This window comes from Convolutriloba macropyga, chromosome 2, assembly GCF_964194025.1.
Source record: "Convolutriloba macropyga chromosome 2, txConMacr16.3, whole genome shotgun sequence".
Taxonomy (NCBI): Eukaryota; Metazoa; Xenacoelomorpha; order Acoela; family Convolutidae; genus Convolutriloba; species Convolutriloba macropyga.
Window position 1 is genome coordinate 82,874,179 of NC_134469.1, and position 27,939 is coordinate 82,902,117.

Here is a 27,939-nt window from a genome sequence, read left to right on the forward strand (position 1 = left end):
ACTGAAAAATAATCGTTTAAAAACCAGAAAACGGCAGATAAAAAACTGATTGAAGCTAATAAACAAACATTGTTTTTCAGACCTATGTATCTGGCTCATTCGAAAGCAGTATGAACAAAACCAGTTGTATTTTGTACGCCCAATAACTTCATCAGAGCTGTTTAACACATTTTCACATTTTTACCAAGTTTTACACCTATTTCACCTCATTGGATTTCGCTGTTCATTGCGCTGGCACAAAAATGCAAGTACCCAAGTGACCCTTCAATCCGTTAAAATGGCCAGACAACTAACGGAAAACTAGCAGATATCCGCATCCAGCTTACTACTTCGAAAAAATCGAAAAATATTGTTTCGAAAAGTATCGAATTTCTTGTTGCGTTGTTTAAATAAGTTGCATTATTTGAGAAAGTTAATTTTAGTCAAATCTAGCTCATTTAACTCAGGCCTTTTCCAGCCTGCGTTAGATGAACTAAATTTGACTATCAATTTTCTCAAATAATGCACACATTTCCATGACACTTTTCCGAATGAAATTTTTTCCCTTAGAGTTTCGAACCTCAATCAGAAGAACATAGTTCAAAAACTATCAGACTTTGGAAAAAATACAAACTATCAAAATTGTCTAAGAGAAGACCGACGAGACCCAAATAATTTTGCTGCAAAACAGCTTTTCTTTAAGCTGCGGTCACTCTTTGAGGCGCTGAGCTAGCCAACACGGCTTAAAAACCCAACGGAAGCATAGATGAAAGATTCAAAAAAGATCAGAAACACAATATTAAAACGAGCATAGAAAAAATAAATTCAATTTTGCACAAATTACAGATTTCACGTCTCATCGCAGATACTGATAAGATCAGAGGTGGCAGTTAAATTAAAAGTGACAAACATATTCTTGATGTTGGGGTGTCTCTTAGAGAGCTCACTGATCCACAATCGTGCCATGCTCTGGTCAGGCTGTCCTGTAACACACAATTGACTTATAGTCAAAACAGGCGAATGAGAAAAAATAAGAATGAGCCGAATGCTTAAAACTGATTGGCCAAATAATCTTTGATTTGAAGTAAAGTAGAACAAATGTAAGAATTGGAAAAAAATAGTTGTCTACGCTGGATTATCAATGGATGTTCAATGTGAGCCCAAAGATGATATTCGCAAATCATATACAAGATAATCTTAGCCGGTAGATTGCCGAAAGAGCTGCGAAACAGACTTCGTCACGCACGTTGTTAATGAACGGCGTGAAATGAAAAATGTGCTTTGAGGAGTCAATAATTTAACACAAAAAATGAACATCTAACAACAAAACAAAACCGAAATAGCTGGCATATTGCCACAAAACAGCCGCAATAATAAAAGAAAGACAAAAAAATTCTTTTTACTAAATGCTGAGATGTTATATTTTAACAAAGAATCTGTTTAAATTAAGAAGCAAGATATCGCTGCTTCCATTCAAATGACCATCAATTAGAGTAATGCGCACTCACTAGACCTTATCTCTTTGAAATTAACTAAAGAAAAGTCAGTTTCAGAGTTAGGAAGTCACTTCTGAGAGCGAGGTAAGTCACGCGTGACCAAAAACCTAATCACGCGAATGAACAAGAAACTCGTTCAAATAAGAGCAAAAAATGACGTCACTCGCGCACTTCAGTTGAGATTGCCTGAACGAATGAACAAAAAGCAGATTTGAATTGATTGTGACGGCAAATGCTCGTAACAAACATCTCGTAACATGCTTGTAACAAATATAACAGGTACACATACAAAAACGTTGTTTCAAGCAATGAAAACTAGTTATCCAACCCCCAAATATCATCCAAGCCTTAATGAGCTCAAAGAAAGTCTCTTTTGAAGAAAAGGACACGAGCCATTTTTTTAATTTCTCAATTTTTTGTCCAATTGCATCAAATGAGACAGCTTTGTAGCATTTACAACTTGTATATTTTTCGTAGTAAATAGAACCTACAGGCATGAGGCTTTAATTCCATTACCAATAAATTCATACAACGATACAATGGGCCAAAAATCGCAAAAATCAGCAAAATCGTTCAGAAATTTTCAATTTATTCACCAAAAAAAAACAAAAACAGGATATACAGGGAACAAGCGCTTGATATCAAAACTAAGGTCACAATACTATTCGTAGAAAGTGATTATCAGTCAAAATATCTAAACGGCATTCCAAGCAAATTCTCAGTGCCCCACTATGCCAAATGAAATCAATTGCAAACAAAAAAAACAATATAAGAAAAAAGCTAAAGTCATTATGTCATTTTTTTAAACAACTTATAAAATCAGAACTTATAAGAACCAAATGCCTCGTGAAAAAGCTACACTGAAACATGCTAGAATGAGGAGAAAAAGGACAGAAATTAAAGCATGAAAAACCAAAAGACATGTTCTTTATATTTGAAAGTTAATTATAAAAAATATGAAGTAGAAAACCAATTACAGTTCATTATTCAGCATTAAACTATAAAGCTTTCATCTTGTATAGATTAAAATTTTGAAATATAGTTCAAAGATTGGAAACAATAAAAAATTTTGCAGTAAAATAGTCAAAAAATTATACAAAAATATTACCAAAAAAATTGCAAAATACCAAACGCAAAAAAAAATATTCAATTATTAGTAACAAAAAACTCGGATCCCTGAGCGTGCACAAAAAGACTTTCTAATAATTAAATCCAAAAAATCAAACGAAATACTGAGAAGAATTGGACAAAAAACGCCAAAATCAGGCAAGCAGTTGTACAATTCTATAGAACAAAAGTACTTCACGTTGCCATACTACAGTTAAATTGCCATATGCATTGATTGTTGAAAAAAAGCCCGATTTAAGATGCAAAATTGAAGAAAGTAATTTTAAAAACGCCAAAAATCGAATTTAAAAATTGGGAAAATGTGCTCATTTAGAATTTAAAACCATTATCAGACTCAAAAACACTGGTCTCAATTTCAGAGGTTCACATTAATACAGCTTCTATTAAAAAACTAATTCTACAAAAAACTAAATTATAAGCAGCATTCAGTCAAAATTACTTTTCAAAGTCAAAAAGTCATTCACTGATCGGAGCGCATGATCAAAAAACATACCCGGCAGATTGCCGGAAAATAGCCGCCGTTGATTCCAATAAGCATGATTGGGATTGAACGAATAGAATATATTGAAAAAAAAAAAGATTTTTGTACAAAAATATTTTTTAAGTCCGATTTATTTTGATGGCATTTCGTAGTTGAACATACTTCTGTTTCTTAGAGAGAGGCTACAGGGGCTACTATCAACACCAATAAGCATTAGAGGTGGTAACTAAGACTTATAGGAACGACGTTCAAATAGCGGGCATCTAAAATTGGGCTTTATGGGTTTATCCCCGTTTCTATTTCTGACTTCAATTTTTTATAACCACTCTGTTCATTTTGAATTGCTTTGCTTAGCAACTGATGTTCAAATTCACTTTTAGCAGAATGAGAGAAGAGAGAAACTAGCCTAGAGAAGTCAAAAAGATTTCACGCAAAATGTCGAAAAAGCGGCAAAATGGTAAAGCGAAAAAGTTTGACGAAGTGAAAAAAAAATACGAGCGCAATAATAGCCGGCTGAGAAGATGAGGTCGGCTATTAAAAACCTAAAGAAAACCAATACTCTAGCCATAAAAAAACCAAGAGAAGGCCAATAATAGCCCCAGCTATCTCTGTGCGGCTATTAAAAAAAGAGTGCCGCAATATATCTACGCTCACCTTACAGCCTCGCAGCTATATGCTACAAGCAAGACCATAAATGGTTCCAGGGAGCCATATTAAGACATGCAATAAATGTTCCATGGAAGAATTGGTTGAAAGAATTGAAAGGTTCAAATTGGCAACCAATCACTCACCTGTTATGGCCAAGGCGTACACATAACCCTCCTCGTAGTCGGCCGGGTCGAACTCAATTTCGTCGGTGTTCGGCTTAACCTCATGCTTTGGTGCCTCTCCGCGCAAAACAAAGTACTGCTGTGACATCCGACGAGTTATAAATTGGAAATAGGGACCTGAAACATAAAAGCAGGAGAATTAGAAATCTATTACTGTTTTTTATGACTCTTATTATTGATGATTTCAGATTGATGACATCATTCATATGAGTATGAATCAGATAGTATCAGTGACACAACCAATTTCTTGCTGATAGCGGAACTATAATTGAAAAAGGACAGTTAACACAAAAATTCTGATTTTCATCAACACGCGTTTTAACAGACAATACTTGTAAAGCAAATAGTAACAAATATTTGTCAGAAAAAGATCCCCAATGTAATTCAGGTATTCTCGAGTTTCAGGAAAACATCTTGTAAGAAAATCGCGCCGTCATACAAGGGAGAATGGAAAGAAAAATTGACAAGATAAACATAGCAAACATAGCCGGCAAATTGCCTAAAATTAGGCGCAGTTCACCCCCTTGAAGCCCATCAGGGATTGGAACAGAAAAAGGAAAAGATTCCTCGGCGTCAGAAAGCGTTCTAGATTTGTTACAGTTTGAGTTAGATTATATAACTTTATTTTCATTCGGCTTCACAAGAGCTATTAAGCTTGATACCAATGTCAGGTTCTAATTGCTCTAATGAACCCAGACAACCTAATTCACTATTATAACCCAGTATGTCGTGATTTATTGCCCTGAACCTTCTTTTTCGACCTTGACCACACTCAAATTGAAAGAATTATTAAGTTAGTTAATATAATCTTGTTACCAATACCATTTGCAGTACACTTTAAGAAACTTCGGTAACTTAATGCACAAAGTCTTTTAAACGTTAGGTCTCATTGCCCGGAGGGTTTATAAGTTTATCCTTTTCAAGCTTTATACCAATGCCCTTTCGACTATGCCTATTATCATGACCGTATACATTACAATGCCTATTTTGTTGAGTAAAAGAATTTTAAACACGTTTAGTTCAAGCAGTGAGCAAGGCCATGAAAAAATCTTGACTCGTGTAAAATCAAAAACGTCATCAAAAAGTAAAACCATTTTCTCAAAAAACATAGCAGGACAGGCCCAGAAAAACAATCCGTACAGTTGAATAACAAACTAGAGCACGATGTATTTGACCAGCACACGAATTGAACATCAACAGCCAAAGAGATGAAAATAACTTTCACAAAAATAAAAAAACTTAATAATAGCATTCCCAAATTGCATATTTGTAGGTATAAGCGTTTTGAATAGCAAGGTTTCTAGCAAAAAGCAGTAACAAAATCTTGCCATCTCCGAGAAATCTTGACTGACATAGGCACAACCAGAGTCAGGCAAAACGTTGAACAAACTTGAAACAAGAAAAAAGTACTGACATTCTTGCTATTCATATAAGTAAAAACTAAAACATACCCGGCAGATTGCCGGAAAATAGCCGCCGTTGATTCCAATAAGCATGATTGGGATTGAAATAACAGAAGATATTGAAAAAAAAAGATTTTTGAACAAAAACATTTTTTTAAGTCCGATTTATTTTGATGGCATTTCGTAGTTGAACATACTTCTGTTTCTTAGAGAGAGGCTACAGGGGCTACTATCAAAAACAATAAGCATTAGAGCTGGTAAATAAAACTTATAGGAACGACGTTCAAATAGCGGGCATCTAAAATTGGGCTTTATGGGTTTATCCCGTTTCTATTTCTGACATCCATTTTTGTACCAACTCTGTTCATTTTGAATTGCTTTGCTGAGCAACTGATGTTCAAAATCACTTATAGCAGAATGAGAGAAGAGAAAAACTAGCCTAGAGAAGTCAAAAAGATTTCACGCAAAATGTTGAAAAGGCGGCAAAATGAGGTAAAGCGAAACATTTTTTTATTCGACGAAGTAAAAAACATAGCAGGACAAGTCCTGACGTACAATTCAAAGAATTTTCATTGACTAAACAGAAAAACTAGACCTAGAATGGACTATGAGTGAATTGAGAAAACCATTTTTAAAAAAATCAGAAAAAAATAAGAAATAAACAGAAAATCAATGTCAAAATGCCGCATGTGAACAAAAAACAACTACCGAGAAACCGAATTTTTGTTCAAACACCGTTTTCTCACTCCACTTTAAAATTAGAGCGAAAAAAATTCACGCCGCAAAACCACTCGCTTTTTCGCTCCATTTCCTGTTTCGGCGTGACCAAAATCACCACTCTAATTTGACTTCAAAAATAATGAAAATGTGTGAACAGATCTTAAAAAAAAGACAGCGCCCCAATACAATTCAAATTCTTTGAATTGTAAAAAAATAGGAGCGCTATAATAGCCGGCTGAGAAGATGAGGGCGGCTATTAAAAACTTATTAAGAATGGACGCAAAACCCAGCTTTCAATTCAAAAAGGGTTTGCCTGACCTCATGAATTCAAAAACTGACAAAAAACCTGTTAAAAAATTACGATTAAAAGAAACAGTAGACAAAAACTACACAAAGTTAGACAAAGATGGAAACTATTGGCAGTTATTTTGTAGGTGTTACATAACAAGGTTTCCAATCAGCAGAGCTAAAAAAAAGAAAGCCAGCAAAGAAAACTTGATGTTATGTTGTTTAGGAAAAGTCTCGATTGACAGACATAAGCAGAGGCAGTCATAATCGGCAAATTGTAAAATAAAATTAAAATCAGAAAAAAAAGAATTCTCGTCAATATTTGAAGGGAAAGACATCAAGTTCAAGCCATGAAAAAACTTGCTTCTGCTAAGAAAAACACGTTTAGAATAGAATACCAATACTCCTCTTCAAGAAATAAAAACTTGTAGAATACCACAAATCTTTTGAATACTAACCCGAGCCGTAAAAAGACTAGCAGGGCTAATATAATTGCTTCAACCTTCATTTGAAATATTAAAAATGATATTTTGTGGCCTTCTTTTTCAAATGCAATGGCTCTGACATGACCCCAACGATTTGCCGAATACTGTCTCCATGCAGAAGCTTCCCAATAAAATTTGCTTAGAGTTTAACCAAAAGGAACAAATAGTAACCCGAGACTGTCAACGAGGATCCATTTGGCAAGGCTGCCAGTTGTTCCATCTGCTCTTCGTTCATCGAACTGACCAGATATGCTGGATCTACATCCGCCGTCTCTCGAGAACCGCAAAGTACTTCAAACTCTTGGTCATAGTCGCCCATTCGTTCCAACAAAATCTACAACACAAAAAAAACTAATTAAAACATAACCGACTAAACGTCGGAAGAACTGCTCTTGAACGACTAGTGGGAGCTCTAATCAACCAGTCGGGGGGGGGGGGGAGGAGGGGGAGCCTAAATGGGACTAGAAGTTCTATAGTGGGCTTCAAATAACCACATTAGAGGTTAACATATACCACTATTACGATTTAAAGTAAAAAATGACACCAGTTTCGGCGCACTTTTCATTTGACTTTTAGTATTAAATTGCCGCCAATTGAGTTCAGCTGCTTGAAATTGTGATTGAGAGGGAATTTTAGATCACGCGAAATGCAAAAAGTCAAGGGCGTAAAAGTGAGGGAGAATTAGAAATCTATTACTGTTTTTTATGAATCTTATTATTGATGATTTCAGATTGATGACATCATTCATATGAGTATGAATCAGATATTATCAGTGACACAACCAATTTCTTGCTGATAGCGGAACTGTAATTGAAAAAGGACAGTTAACACAAAAATTCTGATTTTCATCAACACACGTTTTAACAGACAATACTTGTAAAGCAAATAGTAACAAATATTTGTCAGAAAAAGGCTCCAATGTAATTCAGGTATTCTCGAGTTTCAGGAAAACATCTTGTACGAAAATCGCGCCGCCATACAAGGGAGAATGGAAAGAAAAATTGACAAGATAAACATAGCAAACATAGCCGGCAAATTGCCCAAAATTAGCCGCAGTTCACCCCCTTGAGGCCCATCAGGGATTGTAACAGAAAAAGGAAAGGATTCCTCAGCGTCAGAAAGCTTTCTAGATTTGTTAGCAGTTTAAGTTAGATTAAACAACTTAACTTTCATTCAGCTTCATAGGAGCTATTAAGCTTAATACCAATGTCAGGTTCTAATCGCTCTAATGAACCCTGACAACCTAATTCACTATTATAACCCAGTACGTCGTGATTTATTGCCCTGAACCTTCTTTTTCGACCTTGACTACACTCAAATTGAAAGAATTGTCAAGTTAATTAATATAACCTTGTTACCAATACCATTTGCAGTACACTTTAAGAAACTTCGGTAACTTAATGCACAAAGTCTTTTAAACGTTAGGTCTCATTGCCCGGGGCTTTATAAGTTTATCCACTTCAAACTTAATACCAATGCCCTTTCGACTATGCCTATTATCATGACCGTATACATAACAAAGCCTATTTTAATGAGTGAAAGAATTTTAAACACGTTTAGTTCAAGCAGTGAGCAAGCCCATGAAAAAATCTTGACTCGTGTAAAATCAAAAACGTCATCAAAAACTAAAACCATTTTCTCAAAAAAACATAGCAGGACAGGCCCTGAAAAACAATCCGTACAGTTGAATAACAAACTAGAGCACGATGTATTTGACCAGCACACGAATTGAACATCAACAGCCAAAGAGATGAAAATAACTTTCACAAAAATAAAAGTACTTAATAATAGCATTCCCAAATTGCATATTTGAAGGTATCAGCGTTTTGAATAGCAAGGTTTCTAGCAAAAGGCAGTAACAAAAACTTGCCATCTGCGAGAAATCTTGACTGACATAGGCACAACCAGAGTCAGGCAAAACGTTGAACAAACTTGAAACAAGAGAAAAGTACTAACATTCTTGCTATTCATATAAGTAAAAACTAAAACATACCCGGCAGATTGCCGGAAAATAGCCGCCGTTGATTCCAATAAGCATGATTGGGGTTGAAATAACAGAAGATATTGAAAAAAAAAAGATTTTTGTACAAAAACATTTTTTTAAATCCGATTTATTTTGATGGCATTTCGTAGTTGGACATACTTCTGTTTCTCAGAGAGAGGCTACAGGGGCGACGTATAGGAACGACGTTCAAATAGCGGGCATCTAAAATTGGGCTTTATGGGTTTATCCCGTTTCTATTTCTGACATCCATTTTTGTACTAACTGTTCATTTTGAATTGCTTTGCTGAGCAACTGATGTTCAAAATCACTTTTAGCAGAATGAGAGAAGAGAGAAACTAGCCTAGAGAAGTCAAAAAGATTTCACGCAAAATGTGTAAAAGGCGGCAAAATGAGGTAAAGCGAAACATTTTTTTATTCGACGAAGTAAAAAAAAACAGGAGCGCTATAATAGCCGGCTGAGAAGATGAGGGCGGCTATTAAAAACAATAAAAATCAGAGTTAAATTGCCGCATGTGAACAAAAAACCACTACCGAGAAACCGAATTTTTGTTCCAACACCATTTTCGCACTACCTTAAAATTAGAGCGACAAAAAAATTCACGCCGCAAAACCACTCGCTTTTTTGCTCCATTTCCCTTTTTCGGCAACAACAGTTCAAAAAATCCCTTTTATCAGTTCAACAAAACACAACAGAGGACCAAATTGACGCAAATTGACGATAGATATTCCATATTCACAAATGAGAAGTCCGAATTTTGTCCCAAATGTTACCCTGCTGTAAGGTACGACAGTTTTGTTGTTAATCAAACCAAAGTTATAACTAGTTTGAATATAAACGAATAGCATAAAAATACATTAAAAAATGAAAACATAGCTGGCAGATTGCCAGAAAATAGCCGCAATAGATTCGTAGATCGGCAGTCTAAGAAAAACAGTTAAAAAGACAGACCAGAAAAATTCGTCTCTTCATTGAAGGCTGATCTGTTATATTTTGATTAAAAATCCTAATAAGTTATTGCTGCCTCTATTAGCTGATCTCAAAAAACCTTCATTTAGAATGACACACATCCATTTGACCTTATCTTTTTGAATTAAAGTAAATAAAAGTCAACTTCAAAGTGAGGGAGTCATTTTTGAGAGTGAGGTAAGTCAAGTGTGACCAAAAATTTAATCACGCGCATGAACAAAAAACTCGCTCCACTAAGAGCGAAAAATGACGTCACACATGCAATTCAGTTGAAATTACATGAACGAATGAACAAAAAGTGGCCGTGACGTCATATGGTCGTAACAAAAATCATGACGACGAAATAAAAAACATAGCCGGAAGAATTCCGGAAGCAACTCGAAGCGTCAAAACTTCACTAACAAAACCATAATTGCAGCGGAAGCCACTACTTTTTTTATTAAACCATTAACTCACTACATCTCCAGGTCTGCTCTAAAAATTGGTGAAACTTAAACCACTGTCACCAGGAGAAACAAATGCAGCAAAATGTATTATTGAAAATGTTTGGTAAAGTTAAAAAATCCGAAATAATTAAGGTGGTCAAAAACCTGATAGTCTGAAAAGGCTGACAAGGTTATCAATTGCCCTCAAATAAATCATGATTCTAATCTGAAAAAGATCGCGAAAGCAAAAGTGAGATAATAATCTTAGAAACTTAAGAAAGTTAAATTAGAAAGTTAAACCTTTTCAAAAAAGAACCCTCAAATTTAAGAATCAGAAAACATCTATAATTACACTTTTAATCACTGCAATTAAGACAAAAAACAACACACACCTGATTATGTTGTACATATGCTAGGCAACATGATTTCATACCAAATCAAAAATAAAATTGATCATAGAAAAGACATAAGCAGCAGAAGAATATTCAAAGGCAAAAAAGTCGTTTAAATTAATACCAAGGCCGGAAAAAAGCTGCAGTAAATAGTCATAATTGGCTTGCCATCAAACTCTCAGTACTGCCTTATAATGAATGAAATCAATTGCAAACCAAAGAAATGACGAAAATCTAAGAAAACGCTGAAATCATTCATTTTTTACAACTTAAAAAGCAATATACCCAAAATAAATGTAGCTGCCAGGACAAAGCTAGAAAGACACTAACTAAATTGTAAAGAATATGGGCACAAGGTAATGAACACCGTAACAAAAAGACATTCTTAATTTTTGAAAGTTAAAAATCAGTTTAAAAAATTCAAGAAAAACGAATGCATTTCATTGTTCAGCATTCAAGATATAGAAAAGATAACTAGTCATCCGCTACGAAGATCTATCCTCCTGAAGAGAACAAAAAATAGGAAAAAGCAGAATTCATAATTACGAAACATTGAAACATTTTGCAAAAAAAAGGTCAAAGAAATTTTAAGTTCAGACTGCATTTATGAAAAAGTTTTAACTGTTTTTTCAAAACTTAACGCCAAAAACTGATTCGATTTTTCTGAACCAAAATTGAAGTCCCACATGTTGCACAAAAAACGAATTCTAGCAATTAAAACCGAAATACAAACAAAAAACTGACGAAAATCGGAAAAAAACTATCAAAATCGGATTAGCATATGTACAATTTCATGAAACAAAATTATATCGAGGTAGAAAGAGGCGTTCAGTATATAAATTATCAAAGAGAAGTTGCCATATTGACTGATTTTTGACAAAAAGACGGTTAAAAGATCCAAAAATGAAGAAATTAACTAAAAAATCAAGAAAATATGCGCCAATTTTCAATTTGAAACGCATTTTCAGGCCCTGCAAAACACTGTGGCATCAATTTCCGAGGTTGACATTTCAACATAGTATCGAACAAAATTTATTTCTACAAGAAACCAAATAAAAAGGAAAAAAAATGTGCCACTTAGACGAAAAAACGGATAAAAACGGTTATCTATATGTGAGATTCAGTCAAAATCTACTTCTCAAAGTCAAAAAGTCAATCACTAAACGCAGCGCATGATCAAAAAGCTTCTCTCGCTTAGCGAAAATCTGTTCACCAAGACAGCTTTTCTCACTTTCGCTTTTAGGTCAAAATGCCGCGTGAACAAATCTACTTCCTGTAAAAGAAAACATAGCCGGAAGAATTCCGGAAGCTACTCGAAGCATCAAATGTTCACAGAAAACCCTAATTACAGCTGAAACCATATTCTTTTATATTAAATCATTAACTCATTACCTCCTCAGGTCTGATCTCACAATTGGTGAAATTTAACCCACTGTCACCACGAGAGACAAAATGCAACAAAATTTAATATTAGTGAAAACGTTTGGTAACGTTAAAAAAGTCCAAAATAATGAGGATGGTCAAACTACGGACCGGCTGAAAAAACTGACAGTGCTATCAATTTTCGTCGAATAATTCATGATTCTTTTATCAAAAACATTGCGAAAGTAAACGGCAGAAAACAATCTTAGAAACTAGGCCGAATTTTTCTAAAAAGGAACGGTCAAATTTAAAAATCAAAAAACCACTACAATTAGATCTCTAATCACTGCATTTAAGACAAAAACAACATATACTTCTTCCTTTATGTATATACTCTAGAAAACATGATTTCTTACTGAATCAAAAATTAAATTAATCATAAAAAGACAAGCAAAAGAATAATAATCAAAGGCCAAAAATCGTTTTAAAGTAATACCAAGGCCCAAAGAAAAATGCAATAAAAAGTAATAAGTGGAAAATTTGGAAAAAGTTTTCTAGCAAACTCTCAGTACTGGCTTAAGTTGAATGAAAACATTTGCAAACCAAAGAAATGAGAAAAATCTAAGAAGAAGCTGAAATGATTCAAATTTTAACAACTGAAAAAATCAATATAACGAATATGACTGAAGGTGCTAGGACAAAGCCAGAATGATACAAACAAGAATGTGATAAATATGGACAAAATGTAAGGAAAACCGTAACAAAAAGACTAATTCTTGATTTTTGAAAGTTAGAAAAGTTATTGTTTGTTACAAAAAATCAAGAAAAGCGAATACATTTCATTGTTCAGCGTTCGAGACGTTGAAAAGACAACGAGACAAAGATCCACCCCCTGAACAAAACACAAAAAAAGAAAAAGCAGAATTCAAACAAACATATTAAAACATTTTGCAGAATAAAATGTTCAATAAATTTTTGAGACTGCATTTATGAAAAAAAAGTAAATGTTTTTCAAAAACTTAAAGCCAAAAAAATGAATGCCAAAAACGGATTTTTATTGAAGTCTCCCATGTTGCACAAAAAGACTATTTCTAGTAATTAAATTCAAATTACAAAAAAAAAACAGAAAAATTGGGAAAAAAACTACCAAAATCGGATTAGCATATGTAAAATTTTATAAACACAAAATTACATCCAGGTAGAAAGAGGCGTTGAGTATATGAATTGTCAAAGGAAAGTTGCTACGTTAACTGATTTTTGACAAAAACATAGCTGAAAGATCCAAAATTGAAGAAATTACTAGAAAAAAATTCAAAAACTAACTAAAAAATCAAGAAATATGTGCCAATTTTGAACTTCAAACGCATTTTCAGGCTCTCCAAAAAACTGTGGTATTAATTTCCGAGGTTTACAATTCAATACAGCATCGAATAAAAATCATTACTACAAAAAACCAAATTAAAAGCAAAAAAACTGGGCCACTTAGACGAAAAAACGGCTAAAAACGGATATCTATGTGCCATTCAGTCAAAAACTACTTTTCAAAGTCAAAAAGTCATTCACTAAACGCAGCGCATGATCAAAAAACTTCTCTCGCTCAGAAAAAATTAGTTCACAAGGCAATTTCGCTCACTTTCGCTTTTAGGTCAATACATCGCCTGAACGAATAGTACTTCCGGTAAAAAAAAAAAAAACCTTAAGAAAACCAATACTCCTCTTCGAGTCGTAAAAAAACCAAGAGAAGGCCAATAACAGCCCCAGCTATCGCTGTGCGGCTATTAAAAAAGACACCAGTTTCGGCGCACTTTTCATTTGACTTTTAGTATTAAATTGCCGCCAATTGAGTTCAGCTGCTTGAAATTGTGATTGAGAAGGAATTTTAGATCACGCGAAATGCAAAAAGTCAAGGGCGTAAAAGTCACTCGAAAAGGCAAAATTGTCAAGCAAAAATTTTGCATAAAAAAGACACACACGTTTACAATAATTGCTATGAACTACGTTCAAGAGCAATTAAAAATTAAGGGGAAAAGACCAGGGATAATTCACATTTTCAATATAACTTCATCATTTCAACTTCATATTTTATTATATCATTTTGTTTTTCGAAATTGGTGCTCAATTTTGAGCATCCATTCTCCTTAATTTGCATTACTAATGAAAACACTACTGAAAGCAATCAAGAACATTGATTTAGGATTCATCCTAACTTCAGCAAGGAATAATGGAAAAGAAGAAATGAACAGGTGATCCTTCAGAAATCGAAATATATAAAGAATTCATTTCGCAATGTCATGCAATGACAAACAACGAGATCTCTGGACCTATTTTAATTTGCGAATGCAACTCAAAATATTCAATTTTGAACACAAATATGCAGCTCAATAATTCATGGTTGCACGCCAAAATCATGTCTTTTGAGTGAAGGGCCTTCAAATTTTCTCGCAATTTCTTCGACGAAATCGGGTGAAATGACAAAACTTATTTAAAAGCTAACTGTCCGACATGATTACGTGTAAAAGAGCCGACGTTAGAAAACGCCGAAACCTGGCATGGTTTAAAAAGAGACAACAGCAAAAAGTTGCCTTTAATTACAATCAAATGTTAGCTGATTACCATGAAAAGTACTTAATTCGGTTAATTGATCTCATGTTCTGTTGTGATAGTTTTGTATCAAATCATGAGCCAAGAGCCGCACGATTTCTCAAACAATCGGTTATGATTGGTTGAGAATTTGGTAGTCTTCAGAAAGAAATTTAATTGGCTCCAAAATTTATCACTACTACGAACAAAAACTGCTCCAATATCAAAATATTTACAAATTTGGAGCACTTTTCAGATATCCTTTCAGGACAAATCAAAAAGGTGTGCACGATTTTTATTATGAGGAGGGTTTTTACTATGAGTTGTTATAGGGGGTTTTGAATCTAACATGACCAAAACCACGGACAATTTGTTCTAAAAGACACCGACCTCATATATTTTCTCTGGGTTTCTTATCATAGGGTTTAAAAGACAACGATAACAGTTCATCTGCACCCCCGATAGTTAACGTAAATTCAGCCACAAGACAATAATTTGGAACTATTAAATTGATTAAAAATTTGAAATTGGAACAAAAGCTGTTCCTATATCAGCGCAAACTACGTAACTAGAAATGCACCAGGCAGCGATATAAACCATTCGAAAATGAGCACAAGGGAGAGATACTTCAACAAAAACTTCCTTTCGATTTAAATCCTGCTAGCATATTCAAGTAGAAAAAACGTTGAATTCAACTGCCCACCGCTGAAATTAGTTTATAAACGTGGAACTAAATTCAACTACTCACCTGATAGACCATAATTTAGATTAACATAGCCGGCAGATTGCCGGAAAATAGCCACGATAGACGCTTGTGGCCTTCCATGAATTCAAAAAACTAAAGACAGACAGATCAACCACCAGTCCTTTAATCGACCACAAGACTTTTTGAGTTAGATTCGGACTGTCAATTTTATGACACATACGATCTATAAAGAAAAACCCTCAGAGAGCTTTTCCAAAATTGATATTCGAAATCAAAAACTGAAGACTAATATTCAAGAATTAGGTCATATAAGTTTGGCACTACTTAGATGCACACTGTTAATCTTTAACTAGTAAATTTTCATAAAATTTAAAGTTCCATTAGTGAGTTCAGAAGTCTTTTGTTTGAGTGAGGTAAGTCACGCAATTGACATAAAAACAGAAATGACGTCACGCACACAAATTATAACTAATTACGTAAGAATCATCGACGCAGATCAATTTTTCTTTATAGGTGCAAAAAAATCCTGTCCCCGCCCGCGATTCCAATCATTGACCTCACAAACCGTGACCCCAAGCACTTCCAACTGCTCCATCAGAACCTTATACTTGCTCTGCTGAAACCAATTTATATTAGCAACAAGCTTTAGTTCGGAGTGAGATCAATAGAGATCACTCAAAAACGAAAAACGAAAACGTGAAAAAGTCACTTGAGAAGTCAAAAAATGTTCTAGAAGAAAAGCGCAAAATTGTCAAGCTAAAAATTTGCATAAAAAACACACAAAATTACAATAATTGCTATAAATTCATTCAAGAGCAATTAAAAACAGAAAATCAATGTCAAAATGTCGCATGTGGACCGCTAGCGAGAAACGGAAAATTGGTTCAAACAAAAAAAACCAGGCCTAAAATGAACTGTGAATGGATTGGGAGAGCTATCTAGAAAATCCGATATAAAGAATTTAAAAAAACAGTAAAAATCAAAGTGAAATTGCCGCATGTGAACAAAAAACCACTGGCGAGAAAGCGAATTTTTGTTCAAACACCGTTTTCTAAATCTACTTTACAGTTAGAGCGAAAAAATTTCACGCCGCAAAACCACTCGCTTTTTCGCTCCACTTCCTGTTTCGGCGTGACCAAAATCACGACTCCAAAATCAAGTCACTTGAGAAGTCAAAAAATGTTCTAGAAGAAAAGCGCAAAATTGTCAAGCTAAAAATTTGCATAAAAAACACAAAATTACAATAATTGCTATAACTTCGTTCAAGAGCAATTGAAAACAGAAAATCCATGTCAAAATGTCGCATGTGGACCGCTAGCGAGAAACGGAAAATTGGTTCAAACAAAAAAAACCAGGCCTAAAATGAACTGTGAATGGATTGGGAGAACTATTTAGAAAATCCGATATAAAGAATTTAAAAAAACAGTAAAAATCAAAGTGAAATTGCCGCGTGTGAACAAAAAACCACTGGCGAGAAAGCGAATTTTTGTTCAAACACCGTTTTCTAAATCTACTTTACAGTTAAAGCGAAAAAATTTCACGCCGCAAAACCACTCGCTTTTTCGCTCCACTTCCTGTTTCGGCGTGACCAAAATCACGACTCCAAAATCAAGTCACTTGAGAAGTCAAAAAATGTTCTAGAAGAAAAGCGCAAAATTGTCAAGCTAAAAATTTGCATAAAAAACACAAAATTACAATAATTGCTATAAATTCATTCAAGAGCAATTAAAAACAGAAAATCAATGTCAAAATGTCGCATGTGGACCACTAGCCAGAAACGGAAAATTGGTTCAAACAAAAAAACCAGGCCTAAAATGAACTGTGAATGGATTGGGAGAACTATTTAGAAAATCCGATACAAAAAGTTTAAAAAAACAGTAAAAATCAAAGTGAAATTGCCGCATATGAGCAAAAACCCTCGAGCGAGAAAGCGAATTTTTGTTCAAACACCGTTTTCTAAATCTACTTTACAGTAAGAGCGAAAAAATTTCACGCCGCAAAACCACTCGCTTTTTCGCTCCACTTCCTGTTTCGGCGTGACCAAAATCACGACTCCAATTTGACTTCAAAAATAATGAAAATGTGTGAAGAGATCTTAAACAAAAGACAGCGCTCCAATGCAATTTAAACTCTTTTAATAAAAATTCTATTAATAAACAAAAAAAGCATGTCAAATTATTACCGCCGATTATGTCCCAATTATTGTCGATGCTCCGTTTTGACAAAATTCAGTTATCGTAATCTGGAATTGAAAGATCTTATGGCGTCCGTTTTCTTCTCGCTGATCAGGAGAGATCAAAGTGTTTTCATTGCAATCTTAAGTGCTTGCTCCCTCTAAAAGGCAGAAGCACTCTCAAAGTTTAGTTTCTAAATTATGTCTTCGATCATTATTTATAAAATCGAGCTCTAGCTGTAGGCTAATTGAATGCAAAAGCAGTGGAAAGTAGTGACATAAATCGTGGACAAATGCGACGGGGTTAAATCACATTTGTCAACGATTAGGTCAAATCGGCCGAAAAAGGCCAAAAGTACGTTTTGCGGCTTAATGCTGCTCAAACAAAATAAGTGACTTGTGACTTCTAACGCCTATAAAAGCAGCAACAAAGTTTACCATGCTCTGTATGCATGTGAAAACAGTGAAAGAAAAGTGAAAGCAATTTCAACAACCGGTTATTGCTGTAGTTATACTGACCAACAATTTTTTTAAGCCAAACATAAAACGATTAATGTCGGAAGAATCGCTCTCGAATGACTGGCGAGGCAATTTAATTCAAGGGCTGTAGCCTAAATAAATATTTCTTTATGAGCGCAAAAATACTTGCCCACACCTCGATTCGGACCATGGACCTCCCGATCCCTCACTAGAAGCACTGCCTCTTCGACTATCAGGCCGTTCTTTTTGCTATGCTCAAAACAATTTTATTTTAGCAACAAGCTTTACTTACTTCGGAGTGAGAGCAATAGAGATCAATCAAAAATGAAGAACGAAAGCGTGAAGAATTAACTTGCGAAGTCAAAGAATGTTCTAGAATAAAAGCGCAAAAACGGTCAAGCGAAAAATTTGCTTAAAAAAGACCAACACATTTACAATAATTGCTACGAACTTCGTTCGAGAGCAATTGATCAACTGACAACTATACCTCTGCAGTGTCCAATGGGTTGGAGGGCAAAGGGTCCGGTACTAGCCAAGGGTTCAGGTTCCTAAGTTTGGGTACCCAATACCATAACTGCCTCATGAGATTCACGGGTGCACTTCGCGGTCCAAAAACATCCAACATGATGTCAAGGGTATCGGTGTCGGGGTATGCCTCTTTTCGTGACATCTGCTGAATGACCTTCACTGCAGAGTCCTGTTCCATCTGTCCTGATAATTAAACTCTTTTAATCAGAGGCAACGTCTAATTGCGCATCGGTATCTTTCATACAAAACAGGCCAAGATTTCAGAAGAGATCCAAAATCTTCCCAAAAACGTTTTTTCTCAGTAGTGATGAATTTTTTCTCTCAGATAGTTTTTTTAACCAAAATTAGCTTGCACAATTTGTCGATTACAGCAGAAAAATTTTCCTTTAATCCCTGTTTGTTATTTTGCGGAGAACAGGGACAGAATGAAGGTTCTGCATAGCAAAAAAGCACTCATAGTTAAGTTTACGACTATCGAAAAGTAGTGATTCTTCAGTGTACCATCATAGCATAGTTTTCGCAACATACCTTGTAGCAATCAGGTTCAAGCATACCCTAGTCGAACTTACTCTGCAGATTAAGTCGCATCTTGTACGATCACACAAGACAGACATATTTCTAGTAACAGCGTGTCATCTAGCAAGAAATTTTGTAAGATAAACAGCGTCTTGTAATATGTAAATTGGCCCAAGAATTTTTACATGCAAAAAATTGGATTTTTATTATAAGATCGAGGTTCCTAAAAAACGTCAACAATATGCTGCAAACGAAGAGTTTTAATTTTCGTTTCTATTTCATAAATCTCTAGAACGAAACTTCATGCAATATACATTTAGATGTCTCCAGCACAATTGGCCGCTTCTTCATCTTAAATTGGCTATAATCTCTTTAAAGGACAATGCGGGTCATCGTTCGCAAAAAAAATACAGTTTTAATATATACATTTGATTCAATTGATTTGTATTTGTGGAAGACGGAATCAAACTCATGCAAAATAATAAAGAAAGTTTACGAAAGACGCAATTACTTACTTATCCGTTTTGGCGTTAAAAATCAGTAACAATAGCTTAAGGTTCTTTTTAAAAATATTTTTCTCAAAATAGGTAAATGGCTCAATTTTTTCAGCACTGAACAAAACTCCACCAGCAAATAGGTCCTTCGCAAGCAGTCAATAATTACTTATTTCTTTGTGTCGTTACTTCGCTATTAACACAATAACAATTTAGCAGTGATATATTAACGACAAATTTTTGATTATCTGTTTTTTTTCTATTTTAAAAGACATTTCATTAACTTTGAGTTCTAAACCTCTTAAATAGCGTTTTGTTTTCTTTCATGGTGGGTTTGATAAGCGCAGAGAAATTCAAACGGTCCCGAATTCATGTTCTGACAGATAGTTTCAAGGAAAAAAAAAGAAAACATTGAATTCCAAAATGTTACACACCTTAAAAGTGTCAACAAAATGGCAATGTACAAACTCTAAAATACATAAAACAATAAGAATATATTTTATTTATAACGTTTGGAATACTAAAAACATAAAAAAAATTATATTGGATAATTAGGAAATTAAAAACAATGAGAGCTTAAAAAAGGTCCTCAACAAATCTCTGTACTCCAGTGCCTTTGGGTCCTTCAGATATTCCTTGAAATAGAATTCTTTCAAAAAACCTTTGATGTTTTTAACCTTATCAAGTTTTTGTCTTTGTTCATATGGAACTTCATTGTACAATTTCATGGCTTGCAGCATCAATGATTTATCGAGGAATTCCGAATTATTTTTCATAGCCGGATAAATTTTTCCCGTTCTCGCATTTTGCTTACAATTGGAAGTTTGCAATTCATTGTTGTTACTAAAAGCTGGTAATTGTTTCCTAACATATTTCATGAAAAATACCATACATCGATATTTGAGAAGGAATTCAACAGGCATGATTCTGTTTTTTTTTTAAATCAGTCGAGCGATCAAACTTTTTTCTTTTGAAACACACTTTTATTCCCCAATTAAATTGTTTTTCTAATGTTATCATGAGATTTTTTCTGATACCAACAAGCATAAGAGATGAGTATTGAATGTGACTTAAAACAAGCGCGTTCAATAGTGTTACTCTAGTTTTCATAGGAAAACAGTTCCTTATACCTTATATCTTTCAAGATTTTGATGCTGCACGCCATTCTGGAGAGTATTCTTTTGATCTCTTCTTTAAAGTTTAATTTGTTGTCTAGTATTATTCCTAGATATCTTACCGACGACGATTCTCCTATGTTCACATCGTTAACCTTGAGATGAGACGGAGTTCATGCTTTTTTTGATGGAGCAAACACGATATATTCAGTCTTCTTATTGTTCATCAGTAATTGATGTGATTGGAAGTAATAACATAGTTTTTCAATATTTTTGTCCACATAACTTCTAGCTATATTTTCATTAGTATGAGAAGAATAGAGGAAAGTGTCATCGGCGTACTGGATTACTTGACAATTGTCATTATCAATAACTCTATGAAGATCATTCACATAAATGTTGAACAATATTGGTGCTAATACTGTCCCTTGTGCAACTCCTCTGTTAAGTAAAATCCAGTCGGACTCATTTCCCGAGAAAACTACTTTTTGAGTTCTGTCTTTCAAATATGATCTAATCAATTGTGTAGATGTTCCGTCGAATCCTAAACATTTCAATTTTTCTATTAGTATTTCGTGTGAGATTGAGTCAAATGCTTTTGAGAGATCGAGGAATGCTCCACAAACTGTATTCTTTTTATCCATTTCAGTTCTTACATATTCCGTACATTGTAGTATGGCATCTGTTGTGGACACTTTTTTTCTATATCCAAATTGTTTAGGTGACAGCAATTTATTTGAGATCAAATAGTCATTAATTTGGTTCCTTATAACTTGCTCAAAAATTTTTGCCAAGGCGCCGGTTACTGATATTGGACGATAGTTAGTGGGATCTTCTGTGTTTCCTTTTTTATAAAGAGGTGAGACCAAAGCTTTTTTGAGGTCAGTCGGAAAAAAAGACTCAGAAATAAACTCATTTATCAGAAAACAGAGAGGCTCCGCAAGGACCGATTGGGCATCTTTCAACGCCCATGCGGGAATTTTTGAAGGACCCAAAGGTTTGTTCACATTCAAACATTTTATTAAATCATGGACTTCTTTACAAGTAACATATTTGAAGAAGAATCTATTTGCATTTCCCGTATCAGCTGAGAACAATGTTTTATCAAATTTTTTTTCGTTCGCCAAAGTATTCCCCCAAAACTGAAAACTTGAAGTTCAAAAGGTTTGCGGAAAAAAGGTAAAAAAGGTAGCAGACAGGGGGGGGGCAAACGGAGAAGATCCCTATTTTGTTTGCCCGGATAGACCCGAATCATATGCCTCATCACTAACCGTGTCTCATCGCCTCTGAGAAATAATTGGCTATTCTCAGTGGTCCACGTGGGTACAGACTTAACAACTGATTGTACGCAGAAACATCTCTCTCAACCCCAAATGCCCGCATGTACTCCATGGCCACGTACTGGAACTCCATAAAACCCCAACCTCTCAAACCACTACTCTGTTTGAACTCGGCCACTACACTCTCAAAGGCGTGCTTGTTAGCACCAATAGTCTCGTAAGCATGAACAAACTTCTCATCCAGCGTCTCAATGTGCGCCTTTTTTACGGTTCGTCGCCTAGAAGAAGTCTAAATTATTTTGAATTATCTTGAATTATCTCAACGAGTGCGATGTGCAAAAATAAAATCTTAATTCAAATTAGGACATTAAAAAAAATCAGAACTTCTGTGGTTGATTTTTAAATCATTATCACCATTGCATTCTCAAAGTTGTGATTATATTATGATGTCCTAATTCTAAGTAAATACTTTGGAGAATAAAAAGTTGAAATATAAATAATAGAAAGAATGTCGCTTGAAAATCACCACCATACCGAGAAAAAAGACCAAAAACAAAAGGAAAACCTGAAAACGGACAGCACAACGTGTGTAAATAAGAAAACAACAGGACTAAAATAGCATCAGAATTCAGCATTGAGTCACCAGCTAGTTAAGAAAAAAATGACTTACGCTTCGAAAAAATGATATTGTTTCGGCTATACCTGTACATCATGCTCCTCTTAAAGTCAAACTGATCAGACAAAAAAACAAAGCAGGACAAGTCCTGAAACAATTCACAGCTCTTCCATTGGCAAAACCAAAAAACTAAACTTCGAATTGACTCGAAAACGCCTCTGAAAATCATTTGCAAAAAATTCCGATGAAAAAAGATCTCAAATTAGATTATGTGCACAAAAATTAGCTGTCAAAAATCGCAAAATTGTTTAACGTTTTTGCACTCCATTTAAGAATTAGCGTGAAAAAATATTACGTCGCAAAGCCACTCGTTTTTTCAATGAATTTTCTGTTTTGGCGTGATCAAAATCGCCACTCCAATTTGACGTCAAAAATTGCAAAAATGTGTAAACCGATCTTAAAAAACATAGCCGGAAGAATTACAGAAACGACTCGAAGTAGAACATTGCCTATTCCCACTGATTCAATGTATATCCTACATAATTATGAACAAAATCTCAAAACAATAACAGGAAAAATAACATTAGATAACTAACTGACAAAACACGAGAAGAGCATCTGATAAAATTTACTGATAAAAAACGATTAGCAGAAGAGCCTGTAACACAGGAAGTTTGCAACAACCACATTAGTAATTGACAGACAATCCACAAATAGAGTTCATAAACAGAAAACAGAGGAACAGCAAAGGAGATAACATAAGACAAAATCAAAAAATCTTTACAAAATGTTAAAACGCAACTTCTCAAAATACAATTGCAAACAAAAGCACCTCCCAAAAATCCTTCGAATTGTAAAAATAGCAGGAAGACTCCTGAATAGAGCCGAAGTAAGACGTAGACTCCATACTAGGAAATTAAAATGCTCATCTTTATATCCCTTATTGTATCATAAATTGATAACTGAACGCAAAGATCAGAATTGTCTCAAATTAATAATAAAACATACAATAATAATAACAAAAATAATAATAATAAAAATAATAATAATAATAATAATAATAATAATAATAATAATATTAATAATAATAATAATAATAATAATAAAGATAATAATAATAATAATAATAATCATAATAATAAAAACAACAATAATAATAACAATAATAATAACAAAATAATAACATAGCTGGCAGATTGCCAGAAAATAGCCACAATAGATTCGTAGATCGGCAGTCTAAAAAAACAGTAAAAAAGACAGACCAAAAAAATTCGTCTTTTCATTGAAGGCTGATATGTTATATTTTGATTAAAAATCTGTTTAAAGTTATTGCTGCCTCTATTAGCTGATCTCAAATAACCTTCATTTAGAGTGACACACACACATTTGACCTTATCTCTTTGAATTAAAGTAAATAAAAGTCAATTTCAAATTGAGAAAGTCATTTTTGAGAGTGAGGTAAGTCAAGTGTGACCAAAAATTTATTCACGCGCATGAACAAAAAACTCGCTCCACTAAGAGCGAAAAATGACGTCACACATGCAATTCAGTTGAAATTGCATGAACGAATGAACAAAAAGTGGCCGTGACGTCATATGGTCGTAACAAAAATCATGACGACGAAATAAAAAAACATAGCAGGACAAGTCCTGACGTACAATTCAAAGAATTTTCATTGACTAAACCGACAAACTAGAACTAGAATGGACTATGAGTGAATTGAGAAAACCATTTTTAAAAAATCAGATCAAAAAATAAGAAAAAAACAAAGAAACAATGTCAAAATGCCGCATGTGAACAAAAAAACCACTAGCGAGAAATGAAAATTTAATTTAAACAAAAAATAGGCCTAGAATGAGACGTGAAAGGATTGGGAAAACCATTTAGAAAAAAATCCGGTCCAAAAAATCGAAAAAACAGTAAAAATCGAAGTGAAATTGCCGCATGTGAACAAAAAACCACTACCGATAAAGCGAATTTTTGTTCAAACACCGTATTCTCATTCTACTTTAAAATTAGAGCGAAAAAAATTCACGCCGCAAAACCCCTCGCTTTTTTGCTCCATTCCCTATTTCGGTGTGACCAAAATCACTACTCCAATTTGACTTCAAAAATCATGAAAATGTGTGAACAGACCTTAAAAAAAAAGACAGCGCCCCAATACAATTCAAATTCTTTGAATTGTAAAAAACCAAGAGAAGGCCAATAATAGCCCCAGCTATCGCTGTGCGGCTATTAATAATAAAAATATACTAATAAAAAATAATAATAGTAGCAGAAATATCACAAAAATAATCAAAAATAATAAATTTGAAAGATCAGACTATTTTTAGGTCTCTGTAAACCGTAACAGTTATTTAGTATAAAATGGCTCTTCGGAATATCATATTTTATCTCTCTTTACCATTGTTAGTCACAAATGGTTTCAAGGACTAAGTAAAAAACACAATGTCCAGTTGCCGTGAAACGAGAAAGTAATTAAACTAGATAAAACATGCCAATAGTTTTTTGATTTTGTGATACCTTCTTAAACAATCTGCTCAACTAACACAAGGCAGCAATTACCCTCTTAATTTGGCTGTTCAATTGCAAACATCCAGTAGATATCAGCATATAAAATTTTCAGGTAATCTTTTCTATGTTAAGAGGGAATCGTTTTTTCGCCGGGAGTCATTTTAATCCAAACCACTCTTCTTCTCTCATTAGAAAGAGGTTTTGTAGTTAGCTAAAATTTCTCAACTGTAGCTTTAAACACTTCACACAAAATCTCTTAATGTACGTTTTTGTTGAGAGCTGTTGCAAGCAAAACAATTTTTTTTTTCAGTCAAAATCATAAACCAAAAGGGCTTAAACAAGCTCGGTTGATTGCGGTCTGCTTTAAATTTACGGGTATAAAAATAAATGACCAGAAAACATTGCATACGACCACACAAGAAACATAACCGACTAACGTCGCGCGAATTGCTCTGAAACGACCGGCGAGCGGTTGGCTTCGGTAGTAGCCAGCTGGGGCTTAGGGATGTTAGCAGTAGGGACGAGGTTACCGTGAGTGTGTGTTTGTGTGTGTGTGTGTGTGTGTGTGGGGGGGGGGGGGGGGGGTCAAGCAATGGGGGGTAGGGTTGCGAAGGCTGGATGAGAGGGGGGTTCAAATCGACTGGTGGAGGAGGGTGGAAAAGGGGAGTGTTGAGAGGGGAGGTAATTGGGTCTTTCCCATTATAGCCCCCTCCAGCTTAGTGGTCAGATAGCCTATAGCCCCCCCCCCAATCATGGTAAATAAACCATAATGGAGGGGCTATAATTTGGGGGTCAAACATTTAAGACTAAGAACCGCCTTTCACACCATGAAATTGTCTCCTGAAACAGTTTTGGTGAATCGAATTCTTAGAGTATAGTCAGGCTTAAGGCTCTAATAGAACTTAATGCCCTCCGAGCGTTACCTGTTTATCCCGTTTTGAGGACGAAAAGTCAAATGGGTCAGACGAAAAATCGGTCAAGCGAAAAACCGCATAAAAACGGCTACAGGACAAAAATAATTGCTACAAACTTTGTTTGAGAGCAATTAAAAATAATAACTACAAACTCTGTTAAAAAGCAATTCATAATCGTCTTTATCAACATTATCTATTTAAATCTTATCATTATGAATAAGTTGAGCTGTGCTGAATAAATAGATCACATACTTGGGTTTCCTCAATTTTCCAATGCCCACTGGCTCTTTGTACTGAATAATTGGGTCCATTTGCCAAATTCGCTCCCTGATTGATGGTCGTTGCATTTCACTTTCCCACCACACCTCAGGCACTTTTCCTGTCATAAACAAACATAAAATAACATTCAACAAGTCTTCCACTAACGGGCAAACAATTTTTCCCAGCAAATTTGTTTGGTTTACCAAACAACTCATTTTTCCATCAAAATATATTTCTAAAAAACATTTTACAAATTTTTTTTTCCGACCAATTTTTCCCAGCAAATTTGTTTGGTTTACCAAACAACTCATTTTTCCATCAAAATATATTTCTAAAAAACATTTTACAAACGAATTTATTTTTTCCGATCAATTATTTTCAAATATTCATTTTGGTTTGCAAACAAAGATTTTTTCAAAAGAAATTCATTTTCGTCCTCAAAACTTTTTTCCAATACATTAAAAATCTATTTGAAATTGTGCCGAGCTATGAAACGCTAATTATTTCAGGGCTTAATATCTTGTATCTGGTAAATTGATTCAAAGAAAGTACGAAATCTAACAGCTAGCTATAATTAATTTTTCGCAGTCGTGTCGCAATTTCTATCGATGTGCTGTTTATTTTAAAATCTCCCTACATCTCAGTGACTCCAAGTCACGGAATCTATATTTCGAAAAGTTTAACCGAGTCATTCCAAAAAACTTACGAGGCTTCTATGACGAAACATACCCATTATTTCTTGAACAGGCAACTCGTGTCTGGGAACATCTTCAATTCGAGTAACGCGCTTGAACTCCTGCACAATGACATCAGATCCGGTTCCAGACTCGATGCTGGCAACCTTTCCAACAACCTCTTCTTTTTCTAAATTCTTTTCCAAATTGGAATCTAAACCAGACTCTGGTTGGGTTCCAGACTGCCGAGACAATCTCTCGGGTTTGACATCTGCTGAGGAGGAAGAGAGTAACTGCTTACAAAGACGACAAGGCGACCATTGGGAGTTTTGAGGAGGCGTACGCAATAAAGAACACCGTCTTATATTTGACCCAACTCTTACCAGTTTTTTAGCTGCTGAGCTCATCTGAAAAAGTACCAGAGATAGCTACACGTAGTATTCTGACATCTTTTTTGGTGTAAAAAGAGTGTCAAGATGTCATTTTTTGATTAAAGATGCCCATATATTTTTTTGGATCTTTTTCGTTTTGTGCCCCACCCCATCTTCTCCAGCATAGTGGGTGCATATTATTTTCACCCCAGACGCACGTGCCATATTTTTACAATGATTTACTATGTAATGGCACGTGCTCTTGAACTTGGAGTGCAAAACGTACTGGGGGAGGGAGGGAGGGAGGGAGGTAGGTAGGTAGGGAGGGAGGGAGGGAGGGGGGAGGGAGGGAGGGAGGGAGGGAGAGAGGAGAGGGAGGGAGGGAGGGAGGGGAGGGAGGGAGGGAGGGAGGGAGGGGACAAACGGAAAAGATCATATTTTTTAAAAAGAGAACACCTGAATTTCAAAGACAGATATAGCAGCCATGCCAATGGGAGTGTAGGTTAAATGTACAATATAATTTTAGCCTGTTTTAATTTTATACAGATAGATTACTGTTAGCCTGATTGAAAAAACTATCATCGGAAACCAACAGTCTGTTGTATGAAATATTACATTAACATTGTACATTTCATATTGTCTATTCAAATTGTAATATGGGATCGGCTTAATTATATTAATGTGAAATCTGTATTTGGATCACAGAATTTTTTTTTAATCTTCAAAAATGTAAATTTAAAGTTATAACCACAACAA

General features: G+C 34.7%; 1 protein-coding gene across 1 annotated transcript; it reads right to left on the reverse strand.

Annotated features, from left to right (window-relative positions):
- Nucleotides 1-778: 778 nt before the first annotated feature.
- LOC142335517 (evolutionarily conserved signaling intermediate in Toll pathway, mitochondrial-like) lies at nucleotides 779-27,272 on the reverse strand. Its single transcript, XM_075384058.1, has 7 exons — nucleotides 26,868-27,272; nucleotides 26,130-26,256; nucleotides 21,825-22,111; nucleotides 18,388-18,611; nucleotides 6,982-7,144; nucleotides 3,876-4,031; nucleotides 779-962 (listed from the first exon to the last, which is right to left on the reverse strand). The coding sequence occupies exons 1-7, from the start codon at nucleotides 27,217-27,219 to the stop codon at nucleotides 829-831; spliced, it is 1,443 nt and encodes a 480-aa protein (XP_075240173.1). The 5' UTR covers nucleotides 27,220-27,272; the 3' UTR covers nucleotides 779-828.
- Nucleotides 27,273-27,939: the final 667 nt, after the last annotated feature.